This window comes from Podarcis melisellensis (assembly GCF_964234715.1).
Source record: "Podarcis melisellensis genome assembly, chromosome: 9".
NCBI classification, from domain to species: domain Eukaryota; kingdom Metazoa; phylum Chordata; class Lepidosauria; order Squamata; family Lacertidae; genus Podarcis; species Podarcis melisellensis.
In genome coordinates this window covers 1999806-2026803 of record NC_138541.1, presented here as the reverse complement: position 1 = coordinate 2026803, position 26998 = coordinate 1999806, and the positions used below count along the sequence as shown (strand labels likewise).

Sequence of the window (26998 nt, the reverse complement as noted above, 5' to 3'; positions counted from 1 at the left end):
CCTCTGGCTTCAAAGCGTGTGCACAGGCAGGCACTAAGGGGAGACTACAATCTCCTGCACCTGGAACGTGCCTTGATAAGGCCTAGCTAAGGGAGCCTGTCTTGAAAACCAGAGAAACACTGTGCCTCTGAGCATAGGCAGAGCACCACTCATATTCAGGTCAGATGAAAGCACAGTAGTATTTCAGAAGAACCTTGGTCCCAAGTTCCAGTTCTTTTAGGAGTTCATGACTGCCCCTTTGGACTAAAACGGGGGGGGGGGGGAGAGCTGACTAGGATGCTGCTGCTCCAAAGAAGCCACCCAGGCCCAGGGGCAATTTCGGAAGGGCTCCACCCACCGCGGGATTCGCAGCCATTTCCTGAGCAGCCAAAAGGCTTTCCCAGCCATTTGCCAGGTGCTGAGCAACAAAAGCTGGGAGCTGGCGTCGTCTCCCACCATATGGGCTGTAAATCAGCCCAGTCTGCGTTGAGGCCCCGGAGAAGAGAGTCCCTGCCGAGCGGGAGTTGGCAGGAGAAAAGGAACCACGTCACCCGGAGAGGCCGTGGAAAAACACCACGCGGCGATGAGATAAATGGCAAGAGGGACCCCGGGAGGGAGCTGGCTGGCTCTTGGCCAAGGAGAGGAAGAGGACACTGCTCCTGCAACAGGGGAGGGGGCTAAATCCTCCCCTCCAGCCTTGCAGCAGCACTGCAGCTTAGCAAGCCTTGCATGGGGAAATAAGTCAGCCTAAGGACTTCCCAGTCGGCACCTGGCGGGAATCCAGAGGAGCCCGAGGACAAGGGAAGGGGGGGCTTCCTCCACCAGACCACCAAAAGAAGCCAGAGCCTAGCGAACTCAGCTGCCTGGTAACAGGACAGCAGCTGGTGAGAAATGGGAGAGTTTGCGGGGGGGGGGGGAGGCTGGTTGTCATTCAGAGTTAAGGAGCTGCGTCAGACACAGCTTCTGTGCAGCTGAGGGCAGGTTGGGCAGGGTGGGGTTGGCAGAAGGCCATCTGCAGCCAGCAAGAGCAAACCAAAGAAACAGCTTGGCTGTTTTTATAGGTGCGGGCGGGATTAGTTGAACTGCCCTGGCCCACCAGGGCAGAGAGGCTTCCTAAGCTTCCATCTGAGAAGTAAGGAAAAACTGGGGAGGAGGGAAGAACGTATGGAGCCCCTTCTACCCTTCAAGAGAAGACCAACTGATTGAGAAAAAGGCTTGCATGCTGCTTTGCAGAAGGAGAGTCTCAAAGTGGTTTCCAATCCCCAACAAGCACCAACGGCAATCGCGAAATGCAACCGTCAATCTGGCTGTGAGGGTAACCTGTTGCTCCTCCTCCTTCCCTGTGCCCATTGTGCTTTGCTCTCTTGAGGAATGGAGGGTGCAGAGCGTCAGGTAACCATGACCAATGCCAGCCTCGCCCAATGCCTGCGTGGGAGCCCACCAAGGCAGCCCCCAGCGGGATGGCTTCCCAGAGCGACTTGAGGAGGTTCCTCTTCCTCCAAGTCTGAGGCTGGGATCCATGAACCACAGAGACCAGGGCTTCATTTCCTAGGACTTTCAGAAATGTCTGAGTGGCTCCATGGAGGGCTAAGCAGGGTGTTGGGCTGCTCCGCTTTGGAGTGGGACTGTGAAAGTTGCTCCAGTTTCACCATGACTGCTACTGGAGCAGGGTTGCCAGCAAAGGATGTGATGTGCAGAGTTTTAACTTTTAGCATGGAAACAGCCACCCACAAAGGGCCCACAGCTCACCCAACAAAGCTACCATTTCCCATAGCTGGACCCAGAAGATCCCAACCAGGCATGCTACCCTGGCCTTGTGTCTTGCTCTTTACATGCTCGTTGCCATGAGGGAAAGAGAAACATTTATTTGCTACCAACACAAGATGCAATCAAAGCCCACAATAAAAAGCCTCTCCATGGATCCCAGGCCTGATGCCAGATCCTTGGATTCCACAGTTTTGCACGAAGGCAGAATTCAGTACTCGGCAGTGTCTTCAGCACTCAGAAAAAAAGGTTTCCCCTGCTCCCCACCCCAAGAGCAGAATTTTAGTCTTATGGCTGCAGAAAAGAACTCTGAATGTGTGCCCAGACAACCTCAGAGCGAAGGCCAAGCTGGACTACCTACAGTCAAAAAGTGGGGATTCAGTACACCCTACCCCAAAAGCTTCTTCTAATGGAATCACAGTGAGTTAATGCTCATGAAGTGGCTTCTCTAGACAGGTTCAAACTTCCTTGCAAAATCTCAGCACAGAGCCCACACACAAATTCAGAGACCTCAGCACACTCATTCACAGGGGCAGGGGATTCCCCCCATGCTCAGGAGCACAGCCATCTCACAGAAGGGTCTTCAACAGGGTGGGGAGCTCTCAGCAGGCAATCAAGGCACTTAGAAAACACAGCCATGGGGCAAGGACAGTCAGTTTAACCCTTGCCCCTCCCAGACACACAAAGGTGGGCAATTTAACTTAAAGGACATGAGGCTTCTGCACCAAGATTTCTAAAACCAGGCAGCTCCTCCTATGTTGCTTCCCCGAACAGTATTCTGCAAATACACCTAAAATTCCTAGTCCATACAGAACTATGCTACACATTTGTGGTGCACCGGCACCTAGACTTTCTATGGTTAACTTATTGGTATTTTAGGTGTTACTTACCGATCCAATGTTATTGTAGTTTTGCTACTGGGATGGTTTGTTCACCTTTAGTCCCCGCACTTCACTCTCACCCATGGCTCCTAAAGCTGTCAGCATGTGACAGTGGCCACAACCAAGGGGCAGCTTTGATTCGCTGGCTAAAGCAGGTGAGGGTAGCTGATAGGTCCCAAACCCTCAGTGGGTTAGGAAATTCCCTGGCATGCAAAGACAGGCTCTGGTGGATTAAGGAGACAAGACCAACAGTGGGTCCAAGAAGGTGGTTTCTGCACATGCTGTGGAGGGAAGTAAGGGTCAGATGGGGCTCATCAACTTGGGAAGAGAGCCCAGCTAGAAGGAAAACTCTGACCCGAAACCTCCATTTCCTTGTGGGATATCTTCAGAGAAGAAAAGTCTCAGGAGTGAACGCTACACAAATCTGGAGTGGAGTCCCTAAGGTGGTTGGAAGGTGCCTTCTGGCAACTCCTGCAGCCAAGCTGGTGCCAAAATTATTGTTCTGCTTTCCTCTGGACCACATCAGTAAAGCTAGGGGGGGCGGGTCTTGTAGTCTGGACAACCCAGGCGCTCCAGACACACTTTCCGGGCATGTGCCCCAGGGAGGTCCCTTTGGTGCTGCTGATGCAGTGGTTTGACTTCATCTCCGGAGGTGCACTTCCCTGTCTCTTGATGGACACCAACAACTACTACTGTTTGCTGCTTTGGTATCATTTCGACGTGAAAGCAGCAAAAGAGTTCTTTTAATAAAATCAATAAAAGAAAAAGCACTTTTCTGCTTAGTTACCTGGAGCCAATTCTGAACTCGCCCCAGGCAACCAAGTTGGACAAGCTTCCTTTTCCAGCTCTCCTTCCTTAGAGGTTTCCCAGCAGAGGTTGGAGAGAAAGCACTTTTCTGCTTAGTTACCTGGAGCCAATTCTGAACTCGCCCCAGGCAACCAAGTTGGACAAGCTTCCTTTTCCAGCTGTACCTCCCATCCCCTCTACCCCACAAAAATAGATGTTTTCGTCACTCTGAAGGCAATCACACAGGAGCCAACCCACCCCTTGTGACATTTCCGACATGCCAGAATTCTGGCGTCAACTGACTGGGTTGTGGCGGGTGCAAACCTGAGCAGCTGGAATAGGCCTGGGATCCTGCTGCTGCTGCAGCCTCTGTGGAGGAATAAGAGCTGCCCTTTGGCAGGGCCAAGCTGAGGTGCCTTTTGTAAATGATCAGCCAGTCAACAAACTGAACGATTCTCAAAGCTATTTATAGGAGCTCAAACGGGAACCCAATCGCAGGTGGCCTCTTCGCTCACCTCACCCTTGACATTCCCACCTCAAACAGCTCTTGACCAAAACTCTGCCTTTGGGAAACACCAAGCCAGTGGGGGAACAGAGGCAGACCCCACTTTCCACCAGGACCTTTTACTCAACCTTGCAAAAAAGCCCACTCAAGTTGCTGGTCCACAAGAAACACCAACTAGCCTGTCTGTGACTACAGTAGCAATTTTTACTGGAAATACTTAAAAGGAGGGTTTTATTCAACTTTTTATGGCTAAAAGATTAGGGAAGCAAAAGGGGGGCCAGACGGTTTTCAATAACTATCTGGCAGAACTTTAACCATAAGCGCAAATCACCCGACATCCTTCAACCATTGTGACAAGCTTTCCCACATCTAGGCCCATCGTGCTACTCAAACACTATGTATATATGCCTGAAAGACAGGGTCAATGAATCCCCCAGACGACTCCTCGGCCTTCTGGCCCAAGATGATGCCTGTTTAAGGTGGTAGACCATCAGAGCATCCTGAAAAAGCTGCTCACCCATCAGCCAAGTGCAGGTTCATCAGCCTCACCAGATGGCCAAATCAGCCAGGTTTGCAAAATCTTTAGGTTGCCGCACAATTAGATCGCATTTCAGTCTCAAAATCAGATGTTAATCCCCGTTCCTTAATCAGCTTTGAGCAGTAACCAACAGAGATAGGAATCTTCAAGCAGAAAAACAAAGGGGCAGACTCACACACTTTGTACTTAGTGAGAATGTGGCTGGTGCTAGATTTGAACCCCAAGCTCTCATACAACCATGTCCAAAACCAACCGGACCAAACTCACGCTGTCTTTAATAGGTGTCCAAAACCTGCTGTATCACTTAATAAGTTAGCTACAATTCTTATAAGCTTTTGTCAAAGATAAACTCAATGCACCTTATAGCCAATTAAAACATACAAAAGTTGAACAAGACTACTTTAGAAAGCACTGTAAATCATTAGTAACCCTAACCCACACAATCTCTGGAAGTTCTTTGCACCAGTCTTTTCCATGAAAAACTACAAACCCTCAAACTGAAAAGAAGTTCGCTTCTTGTTGGAAAACATCAGCAAAGTTTCAGCAAAACCTATCAATAGATTTGGAGTATTTTCCCTGCTGCTGCAGTCAATAGCAGTAATATATTATTGTTCATGTTATATTGAGAGTCAGGAGTTCCTTTCCCTTGATAAATATTGAGGGAGGAAAATATGGCTTCACAAAAGATTGCTCTCCATGATCATATGTAGGTGTTGGTTTTTTGCAAAAAAAAAAAATGTTTACTGCATTTTTTTAATGTTTCCAACAAGAATGCTGTTAAATACACTGTGAATGTTTTAAATGCTCTTCTTAACAAAATTGTCACCATCCCAACACAGCTATGGTTTCCAGTTGACTAAAAGATCAACCCAACGAGAGACGCACTTGTGAGAAGGTATGGATTGAGCAGCAGCGTTCATTCAGACTTCCCCTACAGAAGTAATTAGGGTGGGGGAGGAGTACAGAAAGCACTACTTGGACCAAGCTGCCAAGCTATTGTGGTTTTGATAGAACTGCCAACTCAGCGGTGTTTTTCTAATCACTTGGATTTAGCAGCGCTGCCCCCTTTCAACTGAATGCTGTACTAGGCTGCATCAACCAAAGTCTAGTGTCTCAAACAAGGGAAGTCATAATCCTGCTCTATTCTGCCCTGGTCAGACCACACCTGAAGTCTTGTGTCCAGTTCTGGGCACCACAATTTAAGGCTACTGAAAGACTGAAATATGTACAGAGGAAGGCAACCAGGATGATCAAGGGTCTGGAGACCAAATCATATGAGGAAAAGTTGATGGAATTGGGTATGTTTAGCCTGGTAAAGGAGAGACAGAGGAGATAGGATAGCTATCTTCAAATATCTAAAGTGGTTTTCAACCAGTGTGCTGCGGCCCCCTGGGGTGCCTTGAATGCTGGTCAGGGGTACCACGGGCAACGCTGGCCTCTGTCCCTCTTTCTTTCCTTCCCTCCCTCCTCTGGTGCCCTCTTGCATCTCTGCCTCCCAAAGGCTTGCACAGACATTTACTGAAGCAGCCCTGGCTATAAGCTCTGCAGGTGAATGGTGCCTGTGAGAAGCACCTCTCTTTGGGGCAGGGTGGGGGGCAGCTCGGAGACCAGGGACAGCAGCAGCGGCTGCCCAGAGGACTCCCAGGGAGAGGAGAGGAGGGCACACTCCACAAGGGAGGGTGTTCAAAAAAGGGTGAGAGCCTGCCAGCTCTGAAGGCAAGGGGTGACCTAACTGGGCTCCTGAGGCCCACAGCAGAGCCACAGAACTCAAGGGAGCAGTGGGCTCAAAAAGGTTGGAAACCTCTGAACTAAATGGCTGCCACACGGAAGATCGAGCAAGCTTGTTTTCTCCTGCTCTGGATAATGCTGACCTGCCTTACTGGCTTGCAGCCTTATTGGCTTGTGGAAAGAATGACCACAGTCCACTCACAGATGAAGGGGCATGACTTGGGGCTTCCCTTGTGCTTGGTCTGGAAACTGCAGTTAGTGCAGAATGCTGCAAAACAATTGCTTTCAAGACTGAACATCTGCCAGCATACTACGCCCACATTTGAAGATCTGTGTCGGCTACCAGTCTGCCATTGGGTTGAGTTCAAGGTGTTCCCAGTGCCCATAATACACAGAACTGCTTGGGAACAGTTGACTTAAGGGATCACCTTAGCCCATTCATGCTGACTCAACTGATCCACAGAACAAGTGCCAGGCAACATCCGTTCTGTGTCTGTCAGGAGTTTTTTGCCTTTACCTGTACTTTGGAAGCCCCTACCTATTGGCCATTGTTTTATTATTTTATATGGCTGCTGAAAACTTTTGGATAGGCAAGCCTACGAAGACACACATGACTGGCTACATGTTTTGCTGTGTTTCACTCCTGTTAAGAAATTTTAAATCTTGTTATTTATTTATTTCAGATGTGTTTCCCACTCTAGACTCCTTTGGGATGAAGCGCATGATGTAAATCTGATTTATATAAACCAATGAACACAACAGAGGCTTCAACAGGCCCGGTCACGCCCCCTTTCCCCTGGAATGCAACACTCTTGCAAGACACACAGAGCCATATTAGCCTCCGGGATGCTAACACCCAAGCCACTTGCACTGGATCCTAGCCTGCTCACATGCAGTGCTGAGGGTGCCTCTTGGCTTCTGCTCCACGTTATGTGATGCTGGAAACTTCCTGCTGAATTCTGCCACTACCAACGTCATGTAACTTCCCCAATATAAAGAAGTCTACCATCACTACTGTGCCTGACAAACAGGTTGCCACGACTCCCAACTGAGAGTCTGGGAACCAAGGAAAGGCAACTAAATCACCAAAGGACTACGCATATCTCATTGGAAAAGACACTCCTCTCGCCTCCAAGCAAAATGCTTCTTTAATAATAGGATACACACTCAGGACTTATTCCCAAAACAGATTAGTGCCTAAAGATGAGTATTGTTGATAGACAATCAATTTTTGTCACAAAGAAACAGAGCACCACCTGGGGTTGCAGCCATCTACTCTGGAGAAGCAGCAGGAAGACACACGCAGGTCAAATGAAAGGAAGGGTAATTTTCGCTTTTTAAAATTCTATTTAAGCAGTCTTGCAGGGGGACTCTGACCTGGCCCTGCTTACCTCACTTAGTTACTGGTGACCTAGAAGACAGCACACACAAATGCACACACACTTAAAAGCTTGCCTGCCACAGGAAACTTCCTGTTCCTAGTTCATCAATGGCGTAGACCACGATCAGAGTAGGTCATGGTGGGTTGCAGTTATGTCACTGGCAAAGCCGGACAAAAAATAGCAATCCCTATTTATGCCCTTGAAGTGCAGGGCACAGCCCACTAAACCCTGCAATTTGCAAGTCATAATTAATCAACAATATGCCCATTAATAGGATGTGTGGGATGCGTGCAGAGAATCATTTATATATTGCAAGGGCATTTATGAGGTTCCTCTAAACACTCCAAGGCATGCAGACTTTCTTGGGAGGCCAGCCTTTCCTGATGAAGGTGGGGAGCGCAGGCAGTGCCCCCAACCAGCCCCTTTAGTTTCCCCAGAGGAGCAAATGACAGATATACTCTTCCTACATGAAAGAAAAGTCAAGGGGAACAGTCTGGGACCCCATTTGGGTGCAGTCATACCAGCTTCCAAGAGCAACCAAGTCTTCCACCCTCTACATCCACTTGGGTTCAGTTTCTGGGTCAGACTAGTCAGGATCTGGCTTGAACTCTCCTAGTACTTCTCAGGCTGCGTGCACTTCAAAATTCTTACTCCTCTTACCTACAATCCTCTTGGCAGGTTGGTATGAGTCAAAGAGCAGAACTTGCTCTCCTGTATGCTTCACTGAGGAACAGGGGTGACCCACTGCCTACTGTATACTCCTGAGCAGGGACTCATCTGTGTCTATTGACTCAGTATACAGCCATGAACATTGATAGCAACATATAAATAAACATAATAATTATGCACGATGTCCCAAAATGACATATGTAAAAAAATAGGAACAATAAGGGCTAAACCCAGCTACAAAAAGAGTAATAAAAAAGACCTGAAAGACTCATTCAAAAGAATATATAAAAGGAAGAAATCTCATCCACGCTACTTAAAAGGCTAAGTACAAAAAAAGAAGCCACAGACATTAGTGACCCTCCCAAGGGACTGGGTAAAGAATGACAGGCACGCCTAGTGAAGCGCAACACATCTGCTTCTCTGCTTTGCAATGTTTGAGGCCTTTCACAATGCAAAGGATTCTCTCAAGAACCAGGACAGTATGGACGGGAGAGAGGTTATGGCAAGAAGCCATGAAGGCTCTGCTCTACCTCGACTGTCGAAGGCAGTAGGCCCCTGAAGACCAGTTGCAGAAACCACAGGAGGCGAGAGGGCTGCTCTGGACAGATCCTGCCTAAGGGCTTCCCTATGAAAACAGGGTGTTGGCTGTGGGGGCCCTGGGCCTGATCAGCAACCCGGCTCTCCTGATTCTCTTAAGAATGTAAGGAGAGCCTGCTGGATCAGGCTTAGGGCCCATCTAGTCCAGCATCCTGTTCTCACAGTGGCCAACCAAGATGCCAGTTATGGGAAACCCACAAGCAGGATTTGAGCACAAGAGCAACTCCCCCCTCCTGCAGTTACCAGCAACTGGGATTCAGAAGCATTGCAACCCCCAAGCGTGGAGGCACAGCAGAGCCATCCTGGCTAGGAACCACCAATAGCCCTCTCCTCCATGATTTTGTCCAACTTAATTTTTAAAGCCATCCAAGCTGGGAGCAAGTTCCATAGTTTAGTTTAGAGACAGAAGACACAGGAGCTCTCTCATGGAGATTCACAGGCAGACCACATTCTAGCACTGGCCGAGCTGCTGTGCAGCCAGCAGAAAAATAATAAAGATCAACAGCAACCCAACTGAGAGACCCAGACGGAGCACCTACACAGCATTCTTGACGGAAGGTTTGATCCAGCCCTCACAGAGGCAATACTGCCAATACAAGCAGGAGGTCAATGGGGCAGGCAGATGTTCACAGGGTCAAAGTTCTGGGGCTGACCTGGTCATTTGCAGCATATTTAATAGAGACAAGGAGACCCTGACACGCTCTATATGCTATTGGACTCCAGTTCCCATCAGCTTCAGCCAGCATGGCTAAACATCAGGGATGGTGGGAGATGTAGTCCAACACCATCTTGATGGCCGCAGGGTCCTCCCCCCAGTTTAATGGATCACTCTGGTCCTTGTGAAGCCAAGCACACCTCTGCATTCAGAGTACCACACAGAATGGGGAACAAGTTCCAGAGGGGAAGCAGCGTCACTCCCTTGTGGCAAGAAAACACCAAGCCCTGTGACTGCTTAAAGATTAACAAATCTGTTGTGGCAGGAGCTTACGTGGGTGCCCTCCCCCCGGCAGACACACGAAGAGGTCACCTCAGGAGGAAAAGAAGCAGATGGCAAGCCAAACAGAGAGATGTCTAGGAAGTGGCCAAGGCAGGCCTGAGAGAGCAGTCCGTGAAGCCTCTTCCTATGGAGAGTATAAACAAATAGCAGATTCAGCCAGAGGGAAAGGGAAACGTGCTTTTAGAAAAGAGGAGCAGCTTATTGGCAGAGCATCTGCTTGGCATGCAGAAGGGACGAAATTCAATCCCCTGTGTCTCAGGAGAGACCCTGGCCTAAAACCCTGGAGAGCTGCTGCCATTCAGTGTTGTCAACACTAAGCTATGAGGCTTGCTATACGACAGCTAAACGCAGGAAGTCACCAGCCACTGATAGCAGGCTCAATATTTACATGTACTAATGTGGGAAAGCAGGAGAAAGTGAAGCAGGGCTTGTATCAAGCCAGACCATTTCAGCTACTACTTCCCAATCCGACTGCCTTGGAAGATGTGTCGAGCCTCCCCTCCGCCCACGATTCCCAGAACCAGGGCTTTGAGAAGCACCACACAATGCTGCGAGAGAATAGGCTCTGCATGCTGGTAGGCCCCCCCCCATGCCCAGGAGCAACAGGGCCAGGTGGCTGGAATGCACCGGCTGCCTCCATCACTTTCCTCGGCCTGGGAGAGAGAATTTGCAGAGTTCAGCCAAGGAAGAGGCAGCTGCTCGCCGGGATGTTCCCGTAACAATATCCAGCCGTGTTGATACATGTTTTCCTGTGAAACCTGAAGAAGAGGCAGGGAGTGAGTCCTGGGGACATGCAAAGGAATAGGCTCAGTTGGGGGGGGGGCCTATGCACCAAGCAGAGGCGCCCAAGACCTGCCCCCAATGGAGAAGGTAAGGGAGCTCAACTGACAGGCCAGCCAACCCTGTACTCACAACAGTCTGCCTCTATACTCTGGGGAAACAGAACAGGGCAAAATAGCCATCCGCTTCAACGAACATAGACGCCTACAAGGACCACTGAGCTTACTTCTACTTGGTGGGTACATTTTGTTTCAATAAAAAGAGCACATGCACAGCATGATCAAACCTCACAGTGGCTACAACTGAGGCACCAGTGGTGACCAAATCAAGAAGTCCACAGACACCAGTGGACCGGCTGAAGAGAGCTCAAAAGTTTCCGCAGTGGAGAAACAGCAGAGGGAGGAGATGCAACCAGACGTAAGTTGGGGTGGAAGATTCCCCCTGGTTTATTTGTTTAGTTAGTGGGGCAGGACACACATCATCAGGTCATCAGCATGGTCATTGGACGGACGCCAATTGCAAATGCAACATTAGGCAAGTTTTTAGCTTTGTTCACCAAAAACAAGTAAAATTAGCATGCTGAATCAAATCGCTCTCTGGGGCAGCCTTCTCCAACAAGGTGCCTTTCAAACATCTTAGACTACGACTCCCATCAGCCCCAGCCAGCAATGTGCTCACACCCCAAGGAGAGGAAGCTCAAGGATACAGAAAATCTGCTAGAGGCTTCACAGAAAAGGTGGGGCCTGGGGCAGCTTGATAAACCAAACAAACTATAATTTGACACCAGGTAACTCCATGTGGAAGAATGATCATGAAACCTGGCCTAAGCAAAAGTGATATTGCAGTTCTTTTGAAGTGACCGCTCTTCTGACAGTCTGGGGGGGGGGGGAGCTTGACTGATGTGGGGATGAATTCCTTCTTCTTTGCCGTTTGATCTTGGCACACAGAAGCAACAGGGAATGGCATCCATTTCTCAATTATTACAGTGCTAGCCCACTCTTCCTTTAAGAAGCCCAGCAAATGACACTGCCCCATTTTGCTACTCATCTTAAGAGACTGAGGGGGAAAGTAGGAAAGGCAGTCTTCAAGTGTATAACCAAAGTTCTCCTGCAGTATTGGACCAACCCAATTTTACACTTATAGGATCAAATAAGAGACAGACTAAATAAGGCCTTCTTCCTCCCCACATAGGGCTAGAATGAAAGAGGGCTCGTTACCATGAGCAGAGTTCTACTCCACTCCTCAAAAAGCTCTAATGCTCTGCTTGGCCAAACTCCAAAATGGCAAATGTTTGGACAGTGCCAGATCACCACAGCCCAGCAAGGAAGTCCAGGGAAGGATGCAAAAGACCAAGAATATTTCCAACATCTCATGGAATGGGGAAGAGCTCATTGGGATTAGATTCATGCCCACTGGTCCAATTCCCCAGGGATTGAGGGGAGGTTCCAGATAGTTCCACGTCCGTGGTCAGCAAGATGTGCGGCCATGCACAGAACCAGCAGCTTTCCTGCATTCCCCTCTTAGAAGCTGTGGCACACCACTGGGAGAACCAGCTGCTTGGACTACAGCTGTGGGGCATGACTGCATTTGCCACTGTGAATCAGCACAGCCTCCTCTGGCTTTGAGCCACTCCTTGTCAGCTATGTAGAACAATGGGGCTAAAGGGGGGGGGCATGGAGGTGGAAAGAGATAGGCATCTGAAAAGACTGGGCAAAGTTGACCAAAGTGGTAGGTCAAGACTTATCCAACACGGCCACTCCAAGCCTCCTAAAAGTCGGAGAAGCATCCGACTAGAACAAAAACTAAGGGCAGATGCCAGAGGCAGCAGTGCCCACCCCAAGGGCAAGCAGATGGAAGGAGGGTGGAAGGCCTTCTGCCACACTGGCCTGTCCCTTTGCAGCATCTCCTCTTGCCAATCTGCTTACATTCCTCATCCGTGAATCCCATCTTCTCCTTTTCTACCTGTTTAGTTGCTGGGATCCTAGAGGGCAGTGCAGAGCTGCCCACACCGTGAGCCACTAGAGACACAGAGTCTCCAAAGAGGGTCTCCCTTGGTAGAAACAGGTCAGGTAACAGGAGTGACTACCACCACCACCTGGCCACAGACCTTCCTCAACGGGAAGGGATGTAATGGCTCCCTGTTCGAGTCGGGACTTTTGCCTAGGCAGCAAGAGACTTCCTAGTGCACCTGCCTGGGTTGTACCTGATGGCCACCTACAGCTAGGCTCTGACACCACCCCTCTGGCCTGGCCAGACTACTGCTGCTTATATCTCCCAACCCACTACTCCACTCTGACCCCCTTGACCCAATTCTATTCAGATGTCATGATAAATCAGGAATGAGGAATTTGTGGTTGGAATATATCTCCCCTGACCGCCAGACATGCGGGTTTGGGCTGATGGGAGTGGTAATTCAACAGCATCTGGAGAAGCACATGTGCTTCCCCCAGTCCTAGGAAAAACCAATGTTTATTATGGCAGTAACAAACTGCATGCTCCCCCATCTGCCCCCACCCCACCTGAGAAATAAAAAGCTTTTACTTCTGTTCTTAATTAACTGCAATTTCACACTGCAGCCAAACCTGAAAGCTGTAATTAAACTTAGCTATTATTTGAAACAAGTCAAATTCACAACCCATGGTTTGAGGTTTGTTTCAAACAAACCATGGCTAATATTGACAATGCTGAACTGTGATTAATGCAAAATCAGAGTTCTGTTTTCCTCCTTGTGTCTGCACCAGAGGAGGAAAAGGAGCACACAAATCCCAAGGCTTGCTCAACCCCTTCCTGTCACCATAATCCATGGTTTATTGCGATGTCTGAACCAGCTCAATGGCCCCTGCTATGCTGCTCTGGCTCAAACAGCCTCCTCTTCTCTTACTCATCATATATCTACATATGCATTTATACAGCTACATGTTTACATGGTCTCCTCCCCACACTTCACCATAAGGTCCCAGGGCAAATTATAACAATATACTGACAATTAAGTCTATGACCTGAAACATGCTCTCTGGAAGGCAAGCTCCAATTGAATTGAATATACTTACAAGATACTGTAGCAAGAAGTGGCCCCAAAGCAAAATGTTGTTTGACAGGTCTGATACAGCAAATGACCAAAGGATTGTCAGTCACATTACTGTATACTAGCAAGAAAGTGGCTTCATTATAAAATCCCTTTGCATCTCAGCAGCTGCTCAGTTTGCTGCATTTTTTTTATTTATTCAGTTTGCTGCAGTAACACTTTCTGTAAAAACAGCATCCCCTTAAAAAACAAGTTTTGCTGGACTAATAAAAAGTAAATCTAAAAAACACACAATTCTCCTGTGATATTTCATGATAAAGGCAGCAAAAGAATAATTAGGGAGCAAAACCATCTCCTGCTACTGCATCAGAGGCACGACTAGAAAGGTCTCATACACCTGTCCCATTTGAAACAGACAAGAGCTGGGTAAGTTAAATGCTCCACTCAGACTTCATCAAGGCTAGAAACTCCATCATTAGGCCCTGATCTAAGAAAAAGATGCTGCTTATTCTGGTTACAAAAGCCCTTGTCAAATCTGCAAAATCCAAACGGGTGACACAAGTTAGTCTGATGTGCACTGCATATTCCAATAATCTTCGCTCTGGAACTTCTGAAGCCCAGAATTTTCAATGCTTTCCCCACCTCTTATTTCTGGACAGGCCCAGAAGCCGCCAGCGTTCCCACACTGTTGTGGCTTGCCCTTGCAAACCTGTCCAACACACATGCTTTGCTCAGAGGCCCCTTCGGCGCGTGCTGAACAAAGTACAAGTTTTTCTGGCTCGGCAAGTGTCGGGCTGCACAAGGACTTCCAGCACTGGTTCCTAATTGGATATGGGTATCCCCTCCCAGAAGCGGCAGCATCCAAGCTGGTGCCAGGCACCAAAACAGAGGCTAAGCCTCTCCCAGCTCATGCCACAGCACCTGACCCCACCCCTCAGACTGGGGCTTGCTGGCAAACACCAACATGTGAAACGCATGCCAGTCACAAGAGCTCAAGGAACAGCGCTGACTCCAGACATGCAGCTCTTCCATAGTCCTCATTCACAAAGGCTTCCAGAGGGGCATGATATCAGAGGAAACGAGAACTTGAACTCCATCAAATCCACCCATTCTTGGAGAAGCAAAGAACTGCACCCAATAGCAGCAAGGAGAAGTGGAATGCGCCCCTGCCCTGAAAGAATGGCAGATCCACAAAAACCAACTAAGTTAGTTATTGGTATGAACTTTTGTGTGCATGCACTTTGTTTTGCTTCGTTTCAACTACGGCAGACCAACAAGGCTACCTACCTGTAGCTAGATCCACAGAGCTGAGAGAGAGATTCCAAGGTCAGCAGACCTGGCCTCCTGACCTCCTAGTCTTTCACTCCTCTCCAGTCCACAAATCCACCTCTAACCCACAGAAGGCAGGAGCAAACAGTGGTCTATGGATGACTCACATAAGCGTGCAAAGCTTCAATATGGAGATGGCCAAAGAAACATTTCAGAAGCATTTCCTTGCCTGGCCTTAAGAAAAAGCATTGCTGTATCTCCCCCCCCCCCCCCGTTCAGTCTGCTCAGGTGTTAAGAAAGACACAACCACCAAGTCTCACAAAGAGAACTGCTACGGAAGGAAAAGTCCAAGTTATCCCACTGAGCTCCACTCTGAATGGTTGCCCCCCATGCCAAAGTTCACAAAGGCTGGGTAGAATGCTCCAGGTTTAGCTGCCACGGGAAAAGGAATGTTTCCTCATTATACAGGATAATTGATGCCCAAGGAAGAGCTCTGTGCATGAAAACTCAGAAACTGGCATACCCAAATCCCCACAACGCCCTCCCCGCCATGGTGCTCTTTATCTTTGGGACTATGTAGCCTGAACTATCTATTGCAAAACCAGAAAACAAGGTAAGCAAGGGGGCAGGTTGGCATGGACCAAGGTAGCTTTCAGGTGTCAGGACAAGGAACTGGGGAGGGGCTGTAGCTTCATTCACTGACAATTTGCCTAAAGGCCAGCACAGCCAAGGAAGCACTTATGCTGCCAAGCACTGACTGCAAAGTTACTCCTAGTGGACCAGCCCCCACTGTAAGAGTCTCACTTCTCTGAGGCTCTTCAAATTATCCCTCTGTGCCTACAAGAGAAAGCGTGGCTATGCTTCCGGAGCAGATCGCAACCACTAGTCTCTTCGGGCGGGATGCCCTTTGCAAACTCAGTGTTCAGGAGCCCCTCCCCCTCTTCTCTGCTGGGTGGGGGGCAAAATGCAGGTGGAAAAGCAAAGGTGGAAAATCTGCAAAGTGGCTGGCCAGAAGCAGAACTGGATTGCTGAAAATTGGGTTGGATAAACTGGACAAGGCACCCCAAGGCAGAAAAAAGCCTGAATCTGCCAGGTAGGAGAGGCCCCCTCCTTGGAGAAGGCCTGGGGTGTGCCTGCCTGCCGTCCCTCCCGCAAACTAGGGGAAGCAGCAGCAGCAGCAACAACAACCCACCTTATGGCGGAAGAGAGGCTACAGGCCAGCCCTGCTGCAGAGCACCCCAGACTCCCACGCCAAGGCTTCTCCGAACTTTCAACTCAAGTTCTGCCCAAACAAAGGGGCACCAGAGCCAAGTTCAGCTGAGCCTCAGCAATTTGGGACAGGGACCCGTCTCGCTGATGGGGCTGGAGTCAAAGTAGTAGGGAGTCTCTGGCATCAAAATCTCTCGGGCTCCGCCAGTGTCTCCCCTGCCCCAGGGAAGCGGCCAATACCTGTTTATTTGGTCGGCTCCCCTGCCCCACCCTCGGAGCCCAACCCTCGTGGCAAGGGGCGATTACAACATCTTAAAGAGACACAATGAAGCAACATAAAACATATAGGGAAAACTCCTTCCCAGCCAGGCGCCAGCTTAAAGAAAGTTTTGCTGTGTTTATTGTTTACAAGAGAAGTGGCTGGAGGGTTTTTTTTTTGGGGGGGGGGAGTATTGGACTAACTCCCAACTGCTCGTGCTTTCATATGCCCAAAGAGCTGCCATCACACACAAGAGGGCTATGGTGGGGGGAGAGATTCCCACCTTATCCTTATGGCTCGCATATTCCAAGATGGGAGGCTTGAGCTGAACCTCTGATGGGAAGCGCAAGCCCAGCAAGGGGAGCCCTGACCCAGAAGCCTGGCCACCATCTGCTGGGGGGTGTCCAAGCCCTGGGTCCCCTCCATCCGGCAGAAGGAAGGGCCAGACCTGAACCGCCCCCTCCCCACGGACAGCATCCCTAGTGGGCAGAGCAGAGCAGCTCCCTGGGGCTTTCTCTGCATCCAAGCGCGTGGGCGAAGTAATGGTGGGGAGGGGGGGGGGACGGCCGAAGCAGCGGGGCCCCCACTCGAATAAAACAATTGGGGGGGGGGACACCTGTCCCGCATAATCGATCGCGAGACGCCGCGCGTGCGCACCATTTGAATGGCAATGCACGGCAACCTGGGGAGGGGGGCGCCCCTCAAGTATTTTATATGGGGGGGGTCCTAAGGGGCCTTGGCTCCTAAGTCCTGAAGCCACAGCCGAGGGCGAGGAGAGGCGCCCCCTTGCTTTCCCGAGATCCCAGGACGGGGGGGGGCTTGTGGGGGGGGCGGGTGAGGTGAAGATTGACAGGTCAGCTGGCCAACGGGCTGGGGGGGCGGGTAATGTCGCCCCTCCGGGCCCAGGGGAGGAGGAGAAGAAAGAGGCCCCCTCTCAATCTCTGAAACGCCCCCCCGGCCCTGAGTGCGCGTCCGTCCGAGGGGGGAGGGGACCGCTGGGATCCCCCGGGGCTGAGGAGGGTCTTCCTCGAAGGCCCGAGCCTGAGGGGGCCGCCGCGCAGCCTCTCCCCTCCCTCTCGCCGTACCTGGCGTGGGCCCCGCAGGGCCGCTCTCCGCGCGCTGCCCGCCTGCCCCGGCCGCTTCCTCAGCCGCCGCCGCCGTCGCCGCCTCCTCCGGCCCTCGCTTCTCCGCGCTCGCTCTTCTCCTCGCTCTCCCTCAGACACGCCGCGCGCGAGGCCTGCCCCCCGCCATTGGCCGCGCTGCCCGCCACTCACCTCCGCCCCGCCCACGCTCGGCGGCCCGCGACGGGGGAAGGGGAAGGCCGCTCCGCCGAGCCGAGCTCCCATTGGCCGCTCTCCGCGACGTCGTGCCTTCCCCGCTTTCCTCTAGGCGCCCATTGGCCAGCCGCCCCCGTCCATCTCTCTTGGAGCGTTTCCCACCCGCCTACCCTCGCTTTGGCTCGCTTTCCGCTCAAAGGCGGCGAGGCCACCGTCGAGCACTCGAGCGCTGATTGGCCGGGGGCTCTTTCTCGTAAGCCCGCCCTCCGTCCCCGCCCCTCGGCTCCGAAAGGCGGCGGGCGGGTGGCGTCCCCCACGTGGGGAGGCAGCGCGCGACGGCGATTGGGCTCTCGGCCGATCCGAACCACGCGCGGCGCCGGCTTGGATTGGGTGACGTGCCTGCCGCTCAAAGTTGGGACTCAGCCAATCCGGAAAGGCCTCTGCGGACTGAACCATGGACGCGGGGGGGGGGGAGCGCAGAGAACAATGCCTTCTTCGTTTGCTGCGGCTGCATCCACTGGCTCCACTGGGGGGGGGGGATTCCTGTCTGCTGTGTTTATAAGTTTTTACGGTATTTAAAACGGGGCTGTGGTTGTTTTAACCCCACTCCTGAGCCAAACAAACACTCTATCCCTCTCCATTTGACACATGTCACAAAAGGAAAAGGGAACAGGGAGGGCAGAGAAGCCGGAGCAAACACTTTTGTATTTTTCAGCTACACAATAGCTGTAATGACCAACTGGAACAGGAAGATTTCAAGGCAAGAACAAGCCAAAAGCTGCTCATCGTTCAGCTGTTTATTTATTCAGTTTTTATCCCGTCCTTCCTCCCGGAAAAAGCTCTGGAGATGAACTCCAGTGTCTGGTGGGATGACAATGGCAGACATTATGAGCAGCTTTGAGGACCGTGGTGGAAAAACAGCATACAAACCTGCTAAAAATGCAATCTGTGTGAATTTTGCAGATCTGATTTTCCATACAGCAGCAAGAAAATGCAGGCAGTATAACTCAAGTTCCTCTAGGTTATTTTATAGAATCACAAAGATGGCTTGTTTAAGCCATGCGGTTGAAGTTTGGAGCATTCAGCTCAGACCTCCTGACGGGTAGCATTCACATGGTGGGAGAACAAAGAATTCGGTCACCCTTCTAAGGTGAGGGAATGTGACCTGCTTGCCCTATGGTCTTAATCCATTCGTGCATTAGAGTTAAGCACATTGGTTATAGAAGGCAAATTTATTCCCCACCTCTGGAGGGCCAAAGGTTCCCCACATAGGAGTTGCATCATGGTTGGATGACTTTAATGTGCTGCACACTTTCTGAGGTGTGTTCGAAAACTTCAGCTGGAGAATGGTGAGCTGCAAGGGATGTTGGTCTCGGCTGCTGTATTTTTCTGGGACCAAAGTGCTGGCCATAAATGGTCTAAGGCTGGGATACCTAAAACACCCATTTCCCAAGAATCCCACTAATATTGGAGACGATTGCTGGAAGCCCACCATGGGGTTTTGCCATGCCCTGTCTCAGGAGACCTGCCTAGCTCCCCTCCTCCCCAAAATGCTTCTACTGGCAGAAATATGCCTGCACTCCCACTGTCCCCATTTGGCTCCCCTTTGTCTACTCCTTGTTTGCTGACTTAGCTGGAAACTACAAACACACATATATATAAAGCTGTGAAATTGCTTTTTTTTTTTTAAATGAAAAAGACATTGAAAAAATACATTGAATTTGCTATAGCTCACTTTTGCCATCTAGTGTCATATTTTTATATTGCACTGTAAAGGTACCCCTGACCGTTAGGTCCAGTCTGGGGTTGCGCACTCATCTTGCTCTGTTGGCCGAGGGAGCCGGCGTTTGTCTGCAGACAGTTTCCGGGTCATGTGGCCAGCAGGACTAAGCCGCTTCTGGCGAACCAGAGCAGCGGAGTGGTACCTATTTATCTACTTGCACTTTGAAATGCTTTCAAACTGCTGGGTGGGCAGGAGCTGGGACCAAGCAACAGGAGCTCATCCTGATCTGCAAGCCCTAGACTCTGTGGTTTAGACCACAGCGCCACCTACGTCCCATGTTGCACTTTACAACACACTTAAAACGTTTCATTTGCAGCTACATAGCTGAGTCCTTTAGGTTATCTGCAGGTTCCCGTGTTGGTTTATTTTCAGGCATTTGGAGCTCACCCTTAGCATGTGGTTCTGGGGCAGGTTACATATGTTGTTGTTGTTTAGTCGCTTAGTCGTGTCCGACTCTTCGTGACCCCATGGATCAGAGCACGCCAGGCACTTCTGTCTTCCACTGCCTCTTGCAATTTATTACATATAACTCAATGTTACATATAGCTCAAGGTTACATATAGCTCAATGCAAATTCTGTAATGTGTAAATGTAATGAATCGTAATTCCTAAACCACTAGGCCATAAATTAAAGTAAATCAACAAACAGATATAGGAAACAATGTAGTGGTTGCTGGACTTTATTTATAGGATTTCTTACCCTAAGATCTTTCTTCACCACAAGCTCTACAGACAGGTACCAACAACATAATCAGGCAAAACAAGTACAGCAGTAAAGTCAAGTCATTAAAAAAACCCAACTTGTTGTGTAATGACTTTGGTGTGTTTTTTTTGGATCATGTTGTAAGGCACGAGTGCCTGATACTGGGCCAGTAAAATGGATTATAAATCTTGTTAATTAATTAAGAGGGGGCCTTCTTAGTGGCTACTCCCAGACTTTGGAACTTCCTGCCTAGAGAGGTTAGACAGGCAGGTTAAGAACTTTTTGTTCCAACAAGCTTTTGGGAACTGACTGCTTTTAATGAAAGGGCTGAGGCCATGCTATTTCTACTGTAATCTGTGGCAACCCAGTCAGATGGGTGGGGTACAAGTAAACATGGTAAAACATAAAACATTAAAAGCTTCCCTAAAGAGGGCTGCCTTCAGATGTCTTCTAAAAGTCAGGTACGTAGTTTATTTCCTTGACATCTGGTGGGAGGGCGTTCCACAGGGCGGGTGCCACCACCAAGAAGGCCCTCTGCCTGGTTCCCTGTAGCTTTGCTTCTCGCAGGGAGGGAACCACCAGAGGGCCCTCGGAGCTGGACCTCAGTGTCCGAGCTGAACTACGGGGGTGGAGATGCTCCTTCAGGTATTTTTTTCGACAAAACGCTGGTGAGGTAGCTTGGGCGGAGGGGCAGTGGCTGGCCGAGTGCGGCGGGATTCGAACCCAGGTCTCTTCCAGGTCCCAAACCCACTAACCCTCGAATACCCCATGGCCGCCAACAGCCTCTCGTACGAAGAGCCCTGCCGAATCAAGCGGCCGCCCCGACCCCTTTCTCGCAGACGCCGCCATGCTGCTCCCGGGGGTAGACTGCCTCTGCCTATGGAGGCTCCACCAGTTGGGAGCAGGGGCGGCGGCGCCGAGAGCGCACGCGCAGGAAGGAGGGAGGCGCGGAGCGCGCATGCGCCCTTCTCCAGACGTGCCTGAGAGAGGGAGACCGAGCGAGCGCATTTGCCCCGCCCCCTCTGCCCACTAGCCAATCCGCAGCCAGGGGCCTGCCGCGCACGCGCAGTACACCCCTCTCCGCGCTCCGAGGGCGGTTGAGGCGGCGGCGGAAAGAGGCCTCGGCTGAGGTAAGCGGCGCAAGATGGCGGCCGAGGATGAGGGCGGCCGGGGAGGGAGGGTCCGCGCCTGAAGAGGCCTCGTTCTCCTCCCCCCGCTCGCCGCCTTGGCGGGACGTCCTCTGCCTGCGGGGCTTCTAGTCCTGAGGGAGGGAAAGAGCGGGCCCTCATTGGCTGCTCCTCGGGTAGGCCTTTCCAGTTGCCAGGCAGAAGCCGGAATGGAGGCTCCCCTGGGGGGAGGAGAGGGGTGTACCTGGTGTAATAATAATAATAATAATAATAATAATAATAATATGCATTTATTTATTTCCCCAGCCACTAGGGGCGGCTTCAAACAAAATATTAAAATACTGTACAATAATCAATCAAATATTAAGAGCTTCCCTAAACAGGGCTGCCTTGTTGTTATTGTTATTTATTGTTTTGTTGTTGTTGCTGCTACTACTACAGACCCTCCAAGTGTCCCTGTTTTCCAGAAGCCATCCCAGTTTCTGATATGATCCCGGAATGTCCCATTTCCCCTTAGGATGTCCCTGTTTCCATGGGAGAAATGTTGGAGGGTATGGAGTTATCTGACCCCAGAGCTGTCGGAAAGCAATCCTGTAGAGGGAAGTTAATGATTTATTGTTATATTTTCTATATGTTGGAAGTTGCCTAGGGTGGCTGGGGAAACGCAGTCCGATGGGTGGGGTATAAAGAGTAAAATTATCATTACGGGATAGGACATCCCTATTTTCATTAGGGAAAGGTTGGAGGGCATGTTTCTGCCTTGGTCTGACCACGCTTGGAGTCCTGTGTTCAGTTCTGGGCACCACAGTTTAAGAATGTGATCAACAAGTTGGATTGTGTGCAGAAAAGAGCAACCTAGATGACCAAGGGTCTGGAAACCAATCCTGAGAAGGGAGCTGGATATGTTCAGTCTGGAGAAGAGGAGACTGGTGAGATAGTTGCAATCAAAATTATTCAACCCCAAGGCAAATTGGGCTTATTATCAAAATTTGCAGACTTTCAGTTGTTTGCCATGAGCAAATTTGCTTCTAGGGGAGCCTCCTTGTCCACAACAGCAGAGGAGCTATCATTCTGGCCTCAGAACCCAATAGTAAAATGCCCAAATGCCTCACCCCTCACCCTCTACCTCTCTCAATTTCTCTCGGTCAGCCACCCTGGCCTCAAGGACAGCAGGCCAACAGTTATGCATGCGACGCACAGTGCGGTACACTGGAAAGCCTCCGCACACCTCCTTCCTTTCTGATTACATTTTGTGTTTTTACTTTCAGCTTGGTGGTGGTGTCTGCTGTGAATTGCTCCAGATTTGGCATTTCCCTCTGTTGTGTCCTCCTCTGCAGCTTGTTCTGTTTAAGACCAAGTGATCTCAGTAGTTGAACCCTGTTGCTTCTGACCATCCTGCCACACTTCATCCTTCCTTAAATTGGTCATAGGTGTAATTAGCCATGGTCAAGTCTAAAAAAAAGAAAAACCAACAGAAGGGGGGGAATTTCCGGGGTTACAGGTGGGGACCTAGAGGAAATATGCCCCCATGGATGAGAGGTCCTTGCCGAGGTGGCATGTGGGGACCCAGAGGAAATATGCCCCCATGGATGGGAGGTCCTTGTCCAGATGACACGTGGGGACCCGGAGGAGATATGCCCCCGTGGATGGGAGGTCCTTGTCCAGATGACACATGGGGACCCGAAGGAGATATGCCCCCGTGGATGGAAGGTCCTTGTCCAGATGACACATGGGGACCCGGAGGAGATATGCCCCCGTGGATGGGAGGTCCTTGCCCAGATGACACATGGGGAACCGAAGGAGATATGACCTCATGGACCGGAGATCCTTGTCCAGATGACGCATGGCAACCCAGAAAGAAACGCAGAAAATATATGCAGCCAAATATGAGCGGCCCCTGTCCTAATATGTGTGATCCTAAAGAGAGCATGTCTTCTTCTAATGTACCTGACCAAAGGCCAGGAAAGTCGTCTTCTGGAATGGAAGGATGTGGCACTAACAGTCAGGAGAATGATCCATTGCTACCTGGTAATTGTAGCTCAGATCAGCCCACTTCAGAAAATGCTGCAGATACTCAGAGGCATTACACAGAAGAGAGTGCTGCAAGAATTCTCTCAAACTTTGGCTTATCTGCTAAAGATTTGGAGGAATTTGGCCACTATTCAGATGATCAGCTGAAGCCTGAAAACATGGCTATGATTCTGAGGGACATCGTTGAGCGCAAGAAGGCTCGTCAGTTGCCCACTGTATCTCAGGGCAAAGAAGAGGAAACCTCTGGCGGACATGGTGGATCTGATTCCCTGGTGAAAAGTAAGTCCAGTTATGAATATGGCAGTAAGTGTGTAGAAACCAGGCTAACCAGTAATCCCATGAAGACTTCAGGGTTAAACTATGGCATTTTCTACCACATGATGCAGTGACAGCCACCAATGTGGATGACTTCAAAAGTGGATTAGACAAATTCAGAGAGTAAGGCTTGTTATGATGGTTGCTTGTTATGATGAGGGATGCAACCTCCAGGATTGGAGGATGGGCACATCTGTATACTAGTTGCTGGGGAACAGAAGCGGGCAGTGCGGCTGAGCTCTGCTCTTGCTTGTGATCTCTGCAGTACTGGCTGCTGGGCTAGATAGGCTGCTGGCCTGATCAGGTACCTGGGCTCTTTTTAAGCTCTTACAAACACTGGTGGAGAAGAAAGACAACAGTTGGGGTTCCAGGAAAGCACCGTAGATATCGTGCCCTCTCACACACCCATAAGCAAGGAGGTTTTTTGGGGAGGGGGTGTTTTTTGTTGTTACAGTTATTTATATCCTGTCCTTCAGGATCAACATCCTTCCAATGCGGTTTACAGGTAACATGAACCTACATTTTTTCAAAAAAAGATACCGTAGTATAGAATCCCATCAGTACCCTGCCTACTGGGCAATGACTGGCAGAATTATTTATTAGCTTATTTATTTATTTCATTTATATCCTACCTTTTTATCCAGGGACCTTGAGGGGGCGTACATGGCTCTCCCTCTTCTCTTTTTGTCCTCACAACTGCTCTGTGTGATAGGTTAGGTCAAGAGGCAGTGACTGGCCCAAGGTCACTTTGCAGGCATTGTGGCCGAGTGGAGATTTGAACCCTGGTCTCCCAGCTCTGCGTCCTACACTAACCACTACACCACTGTGGATCTTCAGAATGGCCCTGGAAGATGGGAGGGGTTCAGCTTTATCAGACATGATGCATTATTTGCTTACTGTCCCCTGTGCAGAGTAGTTGATGGGAAATGATCTTTTTGGGGGGCAGGAAGGAGATATCCAGTAGGAGCAAGCTCCAAGGTGGCCTTTGCCATTGGCATCATCTCTCCTGGAATTTCGTTGGCATTTGTTTGTGTTGCATAACAGAATCATGCCTTCCTTCAGCAGGACCTGGTGTACCGTCAGCAGCTCAATCCGCAACAACACCTGCGGCCTCGTTGATGCCTCAGTCTTCAGGATCTCCATCTCCGTCAATGATGAACGATTATCATGCTGTGTCGCCAACAGTACTTCCACACGCGTGTTCTCTGTGTAAAATAGAATGTGCAGATATCACAGTGAGTTCTTTGTTTTTGCAGGAAAAAAGTGCACACGGTTGTATTGAGCCCAGGATGAGTGCATTTTCCACTCTGGCTTTCAAGCAGATCTTACGCTATGAGGAGCAGTTGATGTTATCCTGGGGAAGTCAACATGGTGACTTCCAAATGTTGTTGGACAGCATCACTTCAGCATATCTACCCTCCCCTAATCCCCAAGGAGACATCTCTGCCACCTCAGGGCATCATGAATCCCCACATCCAGAATGCCCATTTGACATCAGTGGGATTCAAACTTGACACCATGTCTGGAGATTCTGTCTTATCTGACTTTGAGCTGCTGTTGTCTGTTTGAATATTAAATGCATTGCACACTATTGAACATTGTCCAGTATTAAACTCATACACAGGATTGAAGGGCAGGTGTGTTTCTACTCTGCTGTAGAAACTCAGATATTTAAGCTAGGTGACAAATGGCTCCTTAAACCAAGGTGTCACTTGCCAAATTGGAATGTCTAGTTGCCATTTGGGGCAGATGGCTCTAAAGTCTTATTTTTCCAATGATGGCCTGACTGTGATTGATTCTCAGTTAAACATCCGGCTAGTTCAAGAGACAACCTGGAGCCAGGTTAAGAACTTTGACTATCACGATCCCAGGATCCCCAGGCATGCACCTCCAGGTTGTGGAGACGTCAGGCGCCATCCTGGCACCCAGGCATCTCCACCTGGTTGTAAGTGTCTGGCAGCCAGGTGCAAAATGTGCTTGGCCCCTGGCTAGTTTTGAGCACTGCCACGGACTCTCATGACCTTAAATGACGAGATTATGCAGTTTTATAGACGGAAGCCCCATCAGTGGGTATTGGGCATATCACTAAGTGGAACTTAGTGTTTTATTTTTACAAAAAATGTATATACCACTATGTGTTTTTTTAAAAAAATTAGTTGCTCCTGGGAGAAGCAGCAGTAGCAGCAGCAGAGGAGGGCCCTTCTGTGGGTTTCTCAGAAGCATTTGGCTGACTGCCCCAGTCGATAGGATGCTGGACTAGGTGATGCTTTGTTCTCCTCTAGCATCCAGGCTTTTTTGTGTTCTCATGCTGATTTCTCCCCTCCCTCCCTCCCTCCCTCCCTCCCTCTAGGGCTGGAATCTGCATGTGCGCACTGCTGCACACTCCGAGAAATGTGATGAGCTACGCCAACAGTAAGGCCTTTCATTTTAATTTATTGGGAATAGATCGAGGATTTGAAATGGTTTGGAAATGACTGCCTGGATAGCTCAGGGCTTTGCTAAAAGCAGCAGAGCCATTGCTTACATGCCTTGACACAAACCTCAGCCAAGGAAGTTGTGGGAGCTCACCTTTGAAGGAACGCTGCCTGCTCTAGGTTGTGTTTTGCCTGAATTTGTATAAGAGGTCTGTAGGCCGATTATGGAGCTGAACCAGGGAAGAAGGCAGAAGCTCAGAGGCATCTCATCTTGCGTTCTGTGGCTTTTAGATGCCTGTGGAGCATGAGCAGAGTTTTATGAGGGGTGGCTTCAGGACAAACCAGTTCTTGGAGGTGCTGGGACCTGAGTCTCATGCCAGGGAGCTTTTGGAAATCTGGGTCCAAGAGTCAGGGAATCCTCATGGAATCTCCTTTAAACTTCCCCAGATCAGTAGTAAGAGATCTATAATTTGGACAAAAGGGAGAGAAGTATTTGACAGTTTTAGAAACTTGCCTGAATGATAATGGCATGAAGTACATGTACTGTGTCAAATGAATAACACAGCTGTTTTGCTGGCTTTTCTTGAAACAGGCATCCTGACTGGAATCCAGAAGAATGCTCTTTGTTACAGAGGTAACCTTCCAATCTCAACATGAATACTCAGTAATGAGAATTAGGCTGCAGTAATCTCATTTCCCTGTTGTCCCTGATGGGGTGGGTTTTTGGAGACATTTTGAATGGGGAATTTGTGTGAGGGCATTCTGCACTGGGACATTGTCTGATGCCCAGGAAAGTGATCTTTGATCTAATTCTGGTCCTTCATTGTATTTAGTAGAAAAAACTCAAAAATGTAAAACTGCCAAGTATCTGCAGTTAGCCCCCGTTCACTGCTTCCTAAGAACTATGTAACAAAAAACATTTCTGCAGAAATAGTAACCAACCCCCCCCCCCCCGGACAATATTTTCCACCCCAGGTTAC

General features: G+C 49.8%; 2 protein-coding genes and 2 long non-coding RNA genes across 19 annotated transcripts in view; 2 read left to right on the top strand and 2 right to left on the bottom strand.

Annotated features, from left to right (window-relative positions):
- The window catches only part of PAIP2B (poly(A) binding protein interacting protein 2B), a 32361-nt gene extending 14750 nt beyond the window's left edge, over window positions 1-17611 (bottom strand). Inside the window, exon 1 of the mRNA XM_081925494.1 lies at window positions 17454-17611. The gene's annotated coding sequence lies outside the window, so the exon portion shown is untranslated. The remainder of the gene's footprint in view (window positions 1-17453) is intronic.
- The window catches only part of LOC309377833, a 355859-nt gene that overhangs the window by 295700 nt on the left and 33161 nt on the right, over window positions 1-26998 (bottom strand). The gene's annotated exons all lie outside the window — the stretch shown is intronic.
- Window positions 21186-23211, top strand: LOC309377805. The gene is made up of 3 exons (XR_014171657.1): window positions 21186-21261; window positions 22527-23025; window positions 23083-23211. It is a non-coding gene; the product is annotated as an uncharacterized lncRNA (long non-coding RNA).
- The window catches only part of LOC309377495 (uncharacterized protein), an 88347-nt gene continuing 84566 nt past the window's right edge, over window positions 23218-26998 (top strand). For 15 of the 16 annotated variants that reach the window (XR_014171605.1, XM_081924825.1, XM_081924819.1 and 12 more), the window contains exons 1-4: window positions 23218-23568; window positions 24667-24839; window positions 25955-26016; window positions 26611-26652. Coding sequence is in view for 15 of the 16 variants with exons in the window: in XM_081924825.1 (XP_081780951.1) it covers window positions 23238-23568; window positions 24667-24839; window positions 25955-26016; window positions 26611-26652 (608 nt within the window). In the remaining variant the exon portion in view is untranslated. The remainder of the gene's footprint in view (window positions 23569-24666; window positions 24840-25954; window positions 26017-26610; window positions 26653-26998) is intronic. The other variant, XM_081924824.1, reaches the window with a different exon arrangement.